This window comes from Salvelinus alpinus, chromosome 22 (genome assembly GCF_045679555.1).
Source record: "Salvelinus alpinus chromosome 22, SLU_Salpinus.1, whole genome shotgun sequence".
NCBI classification, from domain to species: domain Eukaryota; kingdom Metazoa; phylum Chordata; class Actinopteri; order Salmoniformes; family Salmonidae; genus Salvelinus; species Salvelinus alpinus.
Genome location: NC_092107.1, coordinates 12030557 through 12043104, shown reverse-complemented (window position 1 = coordinate 12043104; position 12548 = coordinate 12030557). Strand labels below are relative to the sequence as shown.

The following is a 12548-nucleotide window of genomic DNA, read 5'->3' as shown; positions in this document are numbered from 1 at the left end:
GTCCGCAAATATAAACACCATGGGACCACACAGCCGTCATATCGCACAGGAAGGAGACGCATTTTGTCTCCTAGAAATGAACGTACTTTGGTGCGAAAAGTGCAAATCAATCCCAGAACAACAGCAAAGGACCTTGTGAAGATGCTGGAGGAAACAGGTACAAAAGTATCTATATCCACAGTAAAATGAGTCCTATATTGACATAACCTGAATGGCCGCTCAACAAGGAAGATTGTACTTTTTGGAGAAATGTCCTCTGGTCTGATGAAACAGAAATAGAACTGTTTTACCATAATGACCATCGTTATGTTTGGAGGAAAAGGGGGGAGGCTTGCAAACCGAAGAACACCATCCCAACCGTGAAGCACGGGGGTGGCAGAATCATGTTGTGGGGGTGCTTTGCTGCAGGAGGGACTGGTGAACTTCACAAAATAGATGGCATCATGAGGGAGGAAAAGTACGTGGATATATTGAAGCAACATCTCAAGACATCAGTCAGGAAGTTAAAGCTTGGTCGCAAATGGGTCTTCCAAATGGACAATGACCCCAAGCATACTTCCAAAGTTGCGGCAAAATGGCTTAAGGACAACAAAGTCAAGGTATTGGAGTGGCCATCACAAAGCCCTGACCTCAATCCTATAGAAAATTTGCGGGCAGAACTGAAAAAGCGTGTGCGAGCAAGGAGGCCTACAAACCTGACTCAGTTACACCAGCTCTGTCAGGAGGAATGGGCCAAAATTCACCCTACTTATTGTGGGAAGCTTGTGGAAGGCTACCCAAAACATTTGACCCAAGTTAAACAATTTAAAGGCAATGCTACCAAATACTAATTGAGTGTATGTAAACTCTGACCCACTGGGAATGTGATGAAAGAAATAAAAGCTGAAATAAATCATTCTCTCTACTATTATTCTGACATTTCACATTATTAAAGTAAAGTGGTGATCCTAACTGACCTAAGACAGGGAATTTTTACTAGGATTAAATGTCAGGAATTGTGAAAAACTGAGTTTAAATGTATTTGGCTAAAGTGTATGTAAACTTCCGACTTCAACTGTATATATATATTTATTTATTTTTATCCCCCGTCCCCGCAGGAGGTCTTTTGCCTTTTGGTAGGCCATCATTGTAAATAAGAATTTGTTCTTAACTGACTTGCCTAGTTAAATAAAGGTTAAATAAAATAAAATACATTGACACAACACAACTGATTGGCTCAAACGCATTAAGAAGGAAAGAAATTCCACAAATTAACTTTTAACAAGACACACCTGTTAATTGAAATGCATTCCAGGTGATTACCTCATGAAGTTGGTTGAGAGAATTCCAAGAGTGTGCAAAGCTGTCATCAAGGCAAAGGGTGGCTACTTTGAAGAATATAAAATATAAAATATATTTTGATTTGTTTAACACTTTTTTGGTTACTACATGATTCCATATGTGTTATTTCATATTTTTGATGTCTTCACTATTATGCTACAATGTAGAAAATAGTAAAAATAAAGAAAAACCCTTGAATGAGTAGATGTGTCCAAACTTTTGACTAGTATTATAACATTTTGTCATAAAGAGCACATGTTCAACTTCATAAAAAACAAGTTTTCCCATCTGAAGATGTTAAATAAAAAAATGACAATAGTAAGGACCTGTTAAAAGTGCAAAATAAAGTAACAGGGTTGACCGTAACAAGATGAATGATTTCATCTTAAATCAGTCATGAATCCCCTTGTGACAGGGGGAAAGGGAGCTTGTTGTGTGCAACAGGGAGTGGCAATTTAACGATTTCTAGCCTGCCTATCTATGGATAACAGGGTAGACCTGTTATGCTCGATCCACTCAGTTTTCTGACACTAAACACCAGAAAATAGCCAAGAAGAGCAGAACCAGCTCACCTGCTTTTACATGATTTGACTATTAGATGTTCAATGTTTCTTTAGAAAAAAACATTGTTAAAGGAAGCTTTCACCATATAAAAACAAGAGTTCAGTTCACGTCACAGGGTTGACCTTAAAATGAGGGACAGACGCAAATGATTCATGAGGGACAGAATTTTGGCACATTAGCAAGTCTTTATTCATTTTAAAAAATTGATTTATTGAATTCCCGATGTGGTCTATAGTAAAGGGCACTTTATTTAATATAACAGGCTTTTAAAATGCAATATCGGTGCACAATTTCTACTAAAAATATCAAAGTGACTGTATTTAAGTAATGTGTCTGTATTTCAGTAATATGTGACTGTATTTCAGTAATGTGACTGTATTTAAGTAATGTGTCTGTATTTCAGTAATATGTGACTGTATTTCAGTGAGATTCCTGTATTTCAGTGACAAGTGCATTTTTATAATTTTTCTTTAAAACAAATTCTGTTTTAAAGTCTTTGTATGTGGTATATTTAGCAATAGAATGGCTGAACCAGGTAGAATGAAGTCAAAAATGTAGTAGTGATGACACATAAAAGTGTGACCACGTGTTTGGATCCACCAAGAAAGGCTATACCAGGCTGTGGCATGTGAACGTCATCACTGTAAGCATTATTTAACATAACATGGAAGACTGTACACAATAAACACTATCATAGACATACCTAAATACAGTACTGATGAATCTACAGTAAAATGAAATCCTCCATTCATCCCTCTACTCTCAGGTAGACCTGCCAAGGCTCCATCGTGACCCAGAACTGGATCCTGACCACAGCTCACTGCTTTTCTGCCATCAGAATTTAGGAGAACGTGGACCAAGAGAAAGTGGCTGTGAAGCATGGTCAGTACCCTACCTAATTGCACATTGGTCTCTGCATTGACCTCAAAATGTTTATGGGTCATTTGGCAATGTGTCTGCCCATTTAGAAATACCAATCTAGAGCACAGATTATAGATAACAGACAACTGATTATTTAGATAAGACTACTGATTATTCAGATTATTAAAAAGGTGATGTCTATTCTGCCTTTCATTCATAAGTAATGCTTACTAGTAAGTATCAAACTCATGCCAATGTCCCCCAGGTTATGAAGGAAAGGTGGTAGCGAAGGTGTTGTCTGTAATCCCGCACCCACAGTACAACATTGATGGACTCAGCGACAAAAACGTGAAAGACTTCTATGACTACGACATTGCTCTGGTTAAGGTTGAAACAATCAAGCTGTCATGGACAGCAAGGTGGGTTGAGCAGCAACACTAGCTCATGAAATAATTCCCTTATGAATCACTCTCATTCCAAACCACCACAATTCCATCTACTTGGCCAAATCATTCACCAGCAATGACATTGTTACGCACTGTTACAATATTAACATGAGTACTTTATTGCACTCTATTCTTGTGTAACTACATGACTTCCTGTACCTCCCTGTGTTGTTAATCTGGTATGTGTTCTCTACAGGCCCATCTTCTTGACGTGCACCAAGCACGCCAGCCGAGCCATGAAGATGAGTTCCAACTCTGTGAACAACACGGTAAGATGATTGCTCCTCCTCCTCAACAAGTAGACGGAGTGCAATACCTTTTTTAGCTTGACAAGCCCAACTCAACTAGTTATCCAAGCTGAACTCGTTCCTAATAGAGCGAAAACAATCAGAGTACTGCTGGACATGACAGGTGTCATCCACCCATGAATCAGATCATGTCTAGGCTTGACTTAAGCTCTATGTCTAGTATATACACCCACCACCACGTTCATGAAAATGGATCGCTCAGTGAGTGACATGGCCGTTGCTTGCTATATAAAGCAGGCAGACTGGCATCGAGGCATTCAGTTACTGTTCGATTGAACGTTAGAATGGGCAAAGTGACCTAAGCGACTTTGAGCGCGGGGTGATCTTTCCAGTACCAAACCAAAAACATCCAGTCAGCGGCAGTCCTGTGGGCGAAACAGCTCGTTGATGTGAGTGGTTGAATAAATAACCTGCCGAGTGTATGATAACTGGTTAATGTGTGTGTGTCTGCAGAGAGAACCCTGCTATGCCTGGAGGAGACCGGAGCCTACTCCATCAACAATGGGTCTACAGTCAGGGATGCGAAATGCAAGCAAACACACATTCATACAGGGAGTAAGGTTAGCGGTGCTCAACAACCAAACACACATTCACAAAGGTCATAGGTCAAATCTAACAGGCCTTCTACAGTGTAATCTCTATCGTTGGCTCTACATTTACCACTATTTGTATATGAAGAGTGAACAGTGGTACAAATGTTCAGTGTGAATAAGTTTTGTTTGTCTTCATGTACGGTATGCCTGTAAATGATGTCTAATTGATGTGCATGTTTGTGAAGGGTGGAGTGTTAATTAGCAGCCCCATTGTTTGATGTTCCTATTTGCAGAGGAGGCCTGACTGTGTTAAACAGGCTGAGAACACACTTCTAATTCCTCACGATGCAACTCTGAATGAATACGTGCCAGACAGGTTTCTCTGTTCGGGTTCCTCAAGTGAGGAACTCCCCTTCCACTAAATCTTCTCCATAAGCATACAGAACAATAACAATCTACCGGTATCTGGTGTTTGGTTCCATTATGCAAAGCTAAGTCTACTTTTTGTATGACTCTATTCAATGACCAGGCATTATTGGAATTCATCCACACCCGCAGTTCTATTCGATCTTTCCTGCAGGCTGGAGTAGTGAGCTGGGACACCAAGAATGTGTGCGAAGCCCAAGACAGAAGTGACAGGCCCCTCCTGATGCAAGCGACTTCCACATTAGTGCCATGGGTAAAACAGCACCTGGCGAAGGAGTTGGAGTTTCTACCTATATGTGGACAGCTGAGTTTCAACTAGGATTGTCATGCAAAGCTACAAATATTGCTTTACGGTGGCACACTAGCAGAAAAACATGCATTCAGTTTCCCTACTTTACAGAATAAGATCCATTGTAAAACAAATGAAATGAATAACAATTTATTAAAATATACAATTAATAAAACATTGCTCATGGTTTTTTACTTTTTAGGCTTTCTGGAAACAAGTACTGTATATCTGACCAGAAAACATGATACGAAAATATGAAACTCAAGCCAATCAAACAAAAATACTGATGTGTGCTGTCTGCTGTGGTTACATTTAGTTAAAACATCTGCACCTTCAAAATGTATGTAGCGTAATAGCAATGATTTGTTGATTAGCAGCAGGTAACTAAATAGTTTGTCTACATACAGCCACAGCATAGAAAAATGTTGGACTGGTACGACTGCCAGATTATTTTCCACCAATAACAATCTGATGAATCTTAGGTTAGAATACCAGCCACCCAATCAGCCTTCAGAGAACTGCCTGAAGAGGGCCTCTGATTGGCTGTCTGTAAAGGTTGGGACAAAATGAATTTGCAGGATTTCTGAAAAGCCTTCCGAGAGACTGGGGACCACAAACTTCTTCCTGTGTGGAGAGAAAGTCTGTTCAGAGTGGGCAAATATATTCAGACATGCATTTATTTTATATGACATACGTATATGCTGCGTTTATACAGGCAACCCAATTCTGGCCAAAAGACCAATTAGTGGAAAAAGATCAATCAGATCAGCTCTTTTGCCAAAAGATCAGAATTAGGCTGGCTCTGTAAACACAGCCATAAAGACATATTTGTTATATTAGTGTGCTCTGATCCTTTCAACCCATTGTAGAGGCCAGTGAATCCCTACGTTGAGAATGTGATGCTGTGAATGTCACTTACTTGTAACTGTGGAAGATCATGTCATTGACTTTGAGGTGCTTGGTGGTGGAGGGGGCCATCTCACGGAACTGTACAGCACAGGAAGAGCCCAATAATGAACAACACTATGCATCAGGGCAGTACCTCAGAGCCTATATTGAACTGGGTGTATCCCATGGCCTGTACATTATAAGGTTTAAGAAGTGTACATTGAACCAGATGGTTGTCGTTTAAGTCCCAGGTTGGGCTATTCTGTGTGTACGATCAGGTCGCAAGTTCATGTCACCCTCTACTCTGAACTGCTGAATAATTAATCATGTGTAGTCTGGTATATACAGTTCAGTAGCGGGAGAGAGGAGACCTACTCTGTTGTTGTGCTTGGCCTGCTCCAGGGAGGCAGAGAAGTTGAAGCACCGACAGGACACGCCCAAACTCTGGCTGACGTCAACATACCTGGAGGGGGACAACGTATAGAAGTTACATGCTATTCCCTACAAACACACTCAATCAAATATCTCTGGTTTGGTTCATGCATGTAGCAGATTTACCACTCTCTGATATGTAAGTGGTTTAGGTTGTTCATGAACTGCAAACCAAAAGTGCTCCACACACTAGTAGGAGCACAGAGACGGGTACCGTTTGCGAGACTCAGGGTCTGGGTTGGTGTTATCCACCGCCACGCTGCGCCCCTCCTTCAGAGCCCGCTCACAGGCCGAAACACAGCTCTGCCACGAGCCCAGGGTGTCCTGACAAACACAGGTCAGGTCAGTGTGTGTATATGCGTGTGTGTGTGGATGTCGAGAGAGCCAACAGCACACTGATCCACTCACCCTGTTCACGTACACGTAACCTTTGGGGACGATGTGTGTGTGGAAAAAGCATGATTTCCCGGCTGGATAAAAAAAAGAAGGGAGGGTTGTCAGTAAAGAGAGGGAGGATGGCAGAAAAATAAGGAATGCACATCCACTTACAAGCAGGGAAACCCACGGCAATGATTACTTCCTGCTTGGTGGAGGTGAGGGAGGCACTGGGCGGGTCATATAGACGGGCGTTAGAGTCACATTTCCTCTGGAGAGAGAGACACACACACACAGTCAGATGTGCAAGTGCACACACATACATAGAGGCTTCAAAAGCTTCATACACGTATTCTGTGCAGACAGAATACCACAGATATCCACCCGGTTACTCACAGGGTCAAATGGAGGAAGACTGAAGGGGGCGGTCTTCCAGCCCAGGAAGAACTCCTCTGGCGTGTGGAACTGTAGTCCAAGGTTCAGAGCAAACTAGTCGAGAGAGAGGGAGAGAGAGAGAAAAATCAGTCAGGCATTATTAAGATATGCAATGCCTGCATGGTACAACACCTGGTCATAAACTGTATCTACACCATAGCAAGAATGACCTTTCATACAGTCAGTAGACACAGAACATTATTCTCTGCTGATTTGTCTCTACTGAGTTTTAGCATATTGAAATTCCTCATTTCAGCCCACTATTTGGGTCATTTTTCTGTTTGGTGTGTATGAAGATGCACTGGAACTAGAGGTCAGGACAGACTTGTCGACAAGTGAACAGACTGGTCTAGAGGTTAGTACAGGTCCTCTCACCAGTCGGTCACTGCAGGAAAAGTCCTTCTTCTTCTTGCCAGGAGCCCAGTTAACAGGCCGTCCCGCTGCATCTGTGACAGAGGAGAGAGAAAGGTCTCAGGCTCTCAGCTGCTGGAGGGCGAGTACAAGTTCATCAAACATGACCATAAGCAGCACATCACTTACAAGAGTCAGGATAAGAATAGGCTAAGTAAGAGGAAGACGTTATGTTGCTATGGGTTGTTCTGTTGTTGTTGACTCACCTCCCACATAGAGACTCTGGCTTTTGTCTACAGCCACACCGCCATTATCCTGAGAGAGGAAAAACATGTTGGACCATGTTTGTAGTTTGGGGGGGTTGGGAGCAGGGAAAAATACATTTCTAGCTGGAAGCAGATGGACAAATTTCTATTCCCATTCTATTTATTTCCCACACCATGCCCTTGTTGAAGTATGAAAATGGAAACACTCACTACTGTAAGTTGCTCTGGATAAGAGTGTCTGCTAAATGACTTAAATGTAATGTAAATGTTGAAGCAGTGACTGGTCTATGTCATGACTCACCAGGGTAATGTGGTCTGAGTGGATGACAAACAACTAGACAATGCTAAATGGAGCTGGCTTTGTGAACCTTTTGCGACACACCTGTGTTGAGGTGGTTTGTAGGAAACAATCATCGTCTACATGTAATCCCTATTCACAATGTCTGATATGATGCGTGCCTTATGGTCTCACCTTCTCACACAGGTGCTCCCACATCCCCATCACTGGCTTCCTGTAGATCCCAGGACCAGACGCCACAAAGACCTGAGACACACACACAGTTATAGGTGTCTACATCTGATTTACACACAATAAAACACTGACAAACACATAGATACAATAGTGAATCTGCTTTCAAGCGCCATCTTTGTGTTCAAATGTTTCTTGACTAACCTGTATGGGGAGCTGTAATGTCTTCAGAATGTTCTCCACTTTAGACTTGAAATCCTCAGGCTTCAGTTTCCCCCTAGATATACCCATCTGATTGGTGAAAAACACAACCTGGGAGGGGCAACAGAGACATCATTAGCTATTCATCTAGCCACATATTGCCATTAAAATGAAGGATAAGAAATAATTCTCGAAGAACAGCTTTGCCGTGTCCATGCTTGACAATACATTTATGTTTGCTTCTACCTTGTAGCCTTTCTTTAATAAGCTGGCCAGTTTGGGTTGGATCTCAGGAAAGAGAATCCTGTAAAGGAGATAAGAGAACAAATATAGGCAAGGAAATGACTCAAGTCAAGAGATGAGGAAGAGGGATGAGGAGAGAGCAAGCAAAGCGAGAGGAGGCCATACGCAAAGCCGCAACTTGACAGAACAGCAGACTGACTGACCTCCAGTCATCTGGGCTGGTGGGAAACACTTTTCCAGAATTGGTGGTGATGATACACCCGTCAATGTCGAACCCAGCAATCTGGGCCAGAAAGAAAGATGGGTCGGCTTTAAAATGATGTTACTAAAAGTAATTGTGTTTGTACTGCTTGGTTGAAAACGAACTTCGAGACAATTAGATTGTTGGTGGAAACAATATATGTCCAAAGCGCTCAAATGTAGGCCTAAAACATTTTCATCCTTGGATGGACAAAGTAAAATCATATTCAGCATCTCATTCAAACACACAGACTCATTGGCTTAAATCAAATATTGAGTTTTACAGAATTACCTAGTTAGCTCTTACCTTGGTGCTTCCAGTGACGCCAACAGCAGTGTAGAGCATGAGGTTTCCAATCTGCTGCCAGTGGCTTCGAGAACAGGCTGAGACTGATGCCTGCTGCTGGACACAGTCTCTGCTAGCCCCTGAAGCCCTCTCTGACATCTCCTGGAGGTGTCGGAGCTTCTCCTCAGCAAGCTTCTCAGCCTCGTCCTCACTGTCGGAGCCTGTAGTCCTCCTACGCTTCTCCTGCGGGTCCTCCTCAGAACTGTGTGACCTCTTGGATGCCTGCGTGAAAAAGAAAAATGCAACCATGGTCAAACTAAACTTCACATAAATTGGAGGTTGGCATTGAGAAAACATGGTGTATTTTGAACAGTTGAAGTGATACGTTAGGTCCTTTCGGTTACTCTAAATATTGCTAGACAAATTAAAATGCATGCCATTTTCTCAGTTAAGATGAACGTGTTCTCATACCTTCTTGGGAGAGGAAGCAAAAAAGTCTTGGATGCTGCGTTTGGGACCTGTGCTTTGAACCTCCCTCTCTCTGTCATTCTTTCCTCCTTTTGTCTTATCCAATGCTTTCAACCTTTCTACAACCTTCCCCTTCTGGGCAGAGGATGAGGAGGTTTCGTTGGAAGCAGAGAACTGCACTCTGAAGGGGTGGCTCTGGTTAACCAGGTAGAGGGTGCTGTCATGGGTCAGTCGGCCAGACTGGCTTCTACCAAGACTCTCACTGCCCAAGGATGAGGGGTTGGGACCAAGCTGAAGAGGAAAACTATACTTTGACAGCAGTTACAGACAGGTTAAGCAGTAGTGTTGAGTGTAAAACTAAGATAAGAGAGCATTGGCCTCAACAACAGGCACAATGTAATCATTTCATACCTGTGTTACAAGTACCTCCTTGTCTGCATAACAGGCCACCAGCTTCACTAGAAGGAATATGACACATTTTAGATAGTTGTGCAGTTTAGATAGCTGGCTGGAGTAATCCCACCGGACACCGCATTTAAAAAGCAGCATCCCAATAATCTCTCCTTTCTCCTGAAGTTTACACTCATTCACTACTTTTCACACATTTAAACACATTGAATTGGTGTACGCATGGGCAAGATAGAGTTTCCATATACCATTAATTTATTTTTAAATCCATGAAGGAAAGTGAACAAGTGCACACTTTGGGAGGTAAGATAAATAATTAGAACATGGCCATTGGTACGTATCTAACGTTAGCTAGCTAGTCCTCTTACCCTGGTGTCGGGAGCACTTCTTGTCAATAACTCCAGTCTCTGGACCACGACCTAGGATCACGGCTCGGCCATCGGCCAGTGGGACACGAGCGCCGGATGCACTGAGTAATGTGCACTGCTGCATCTGCAAAGACAAGAGACAGTAGGATGTAGGGAAAAACAAATAACGTACGGTGTCCATAACATATCGGTTTACAATGGGTGTAACATTAATTAGGCATGTCAAATGTTTCTTAAGAGCCGAGCAGCAATTCTAAACGTAACTTTACGAAGTGTTGAACGATTATAGCTAGCTTTATAAGTTAAAAAGCTAGCTACTGGCTAGCCATGTATGAGTAAGAGGATTCTTCTCTTCTAAATCATCCATGGTTAAAAGCCAAAGCCAAGCTTTGCATGGTGAACACATCCACATCAGTCATTCAAAAGTGTACTCAACGTTTTCAGTTCACAATCACAACCAGACAAGAGGAGGAATGGAATATTGCCGAAAAATAGGCGGAACACTTTAAAGGTAGCACGTTCCAACTTTCATTGGTCCGTCACAAAAACACTTTCGTTTAGAAACATCCATCTCATATTTGATTCCGACCCTAGTCTGGGCTGCTCTTTCCCCATGTTTTGTCATCTTACCCTACAGTGAACTATTCGTTTTCCCAATAGGACTGTTCACACTGGTGGAGTCAGTCTCAGAAGGGCTATTAGAATACCCTGCCTGCCGAAAAAACGGTTTGTCAAAACAGACATCTGACTAGCCGAGGTTTACCTCATTCATAGACGCTAACTGCATATTGACATATAATCTTCTGGTCGGGAATGCTTTAGCACATATTGACATATTATCTTCTGGTCGGGGGTGTTTTGTTAAGATCCCCGACGCTCGTTCTGAATGTTAAAATGCATCGCTTGCAGTACGGTTTTGGAACATAAGGAAGTTATCTTTCACATCAGCAATAAATTATTTCCAAAAAACAAAAGGTTAAATTACTACACTCCTTAATAGTGTTAGTGTTCCCACAAGGCCATATCTCCATGTTTCATACTTTTAACATTTTCCACTTAAAATTGAGGTATTGTGTTACAGAAAGACATCATTACTATTTCTCTAGGCACTAACTCTGCCATGGTCTGGAGAAAAGGAATGCCATTTATTTAGGGGTTTTGTATAAACTCCTAAAATACATTCTGTGGGAAACACAGGCTTAGATTGTATACGTTTTGTTCTATGAGATAATCATCAGCTAATGTCACTTTTTGTGAATTTTCAAGAATGTATGTTGTAAAAAAAAAAAAGCACAAAGGCTCATAATTCATTAAGGTCATGTTAATTGACTGCTATTATTTCATAGGACAAAACTTATATGATCTCCTAAACCTGTGTTACCCTCAGACCTTATTTTCAGCATTTATTCAAAAACCCTATTCTTTCCCCATTCAATTTCCCCATGGGGATTGCTGAACGAACCTGAGGTAATTTATTCCGGGTTTAGGACTAAAGGTGTCGAGCTCGATTGTGTTGGGAAGAAAAGTGCAAGCATCACATTGAAATTTAAGATTAAGGGCTCAATTCAATCCAACCCGCATTGCAGTATTTACGCAGTAGCTCTTTTTCCAATGGTCAAATTAACTCACAGATTGGGTCTTGGTTACTGTATAAAAACCTACAACTACAACCAGGGCGACCCTCTCACAGGTATGCTTTTACTTTTTAGAATTAGAAGTGTGTGGGCACGGGATTAATATAGAAATAAAGGATTTTTTAAAAGAACATAAAAAGATATCTGCCCCATGTGGGATTAGAACTCACAATTGTTTTAGCAGACTGCACCACCAGTCATAGCATTTGGGAAACAAATACAACTATTTCTTGTTAAAATGGATGTAGCAACGACTATAGACGTATAATCCTCATCCTCCTTGACATAGTAGAGCATATTTAAAGGATATGTTTCTTCATTTGTAACATTGTGTGATTTCAGTGGTAGCACGACAGGTCCAAGATGTGATGGGGGATAGGCTAACCCAGTTGTTCTCAAACCTCTTGTTGTGGACCCCCAGCCGGTTCATGTATTTGATCTATTACAGAACTAGCACACCTGATTAAATTTGTCAACTAACCCTTGATTAGGTGGATCAGGTGAACTAGTTCAGGGCTAAAACAAAATTATTAAATGTCTTAGGTCCCTGAGGAGAACCACTGGGCTAACCAGGTAAAACTAGTTGGAGGGTATGACATAGTAATACATCAGCTGTAAAACTGTTTTATATAGGCTATGATGGGACCATATTTTTTCTAAACAGGTCATATGTTTTTTTTTAAATAGACAACTACTGATTGGACAATAGAACTAACAGGGCTGAGTTTTCTTTATGC

At 41.6% G+C, this 12548-nt stretch overlaps 1 protein-coding gene across 2 annotated transcripts; it reads right to left on the bottom strand.

Annotated features, from left to right (window-relative positions):
- Positions 1-4881: 4881 nt before the first annotated feature.
- On the bottom strand, positions 4882-10736 carry pnkp (polynucleotide kinase 3'-phosphatase). 2 transcript variants are annotated; one of them, XM_071359059.1, is made up of 18 exons: positions 10614-10736; positions 10178-10301; positions 9813-9859; positions 9405-9692; positions 8955-9215; positions 8611-8690; positions 8411-8468; positions 8168-8275; positions 7967-8038; positions 7495-7543; positions 7253-7323; positions 6839-6931; positions 6617-6713; positions 6476-6537; positions 6282-6391; positions 6011-6098; positions 5667-5734; positions 4882-5371 (listed from the first exon to the last, which is right to left on the bottom strand). In XM_071359059.1, exons 2-18 carry the CDS (start codon positions 10299-10301, stop codon positions 5251-5253), a joined length of 1797 nt encoding a protein of 598 aa, XP_071215160.1. In that variant the 5' UTR covers positions 10614-10736; the 3' UTR covers positions 4882-5250. The 2 variants fall into 2 exon arrangements, with proteins under 2 accessions (XP_071215160.1, XP_071215159.1); XM_071359058.1 differs by lacking the exon at positions 10614-10736 and having other exon boundaries at positions 10178-10500.
- Positions 10737-12548: the final 1812 nt, after the last annotated feature.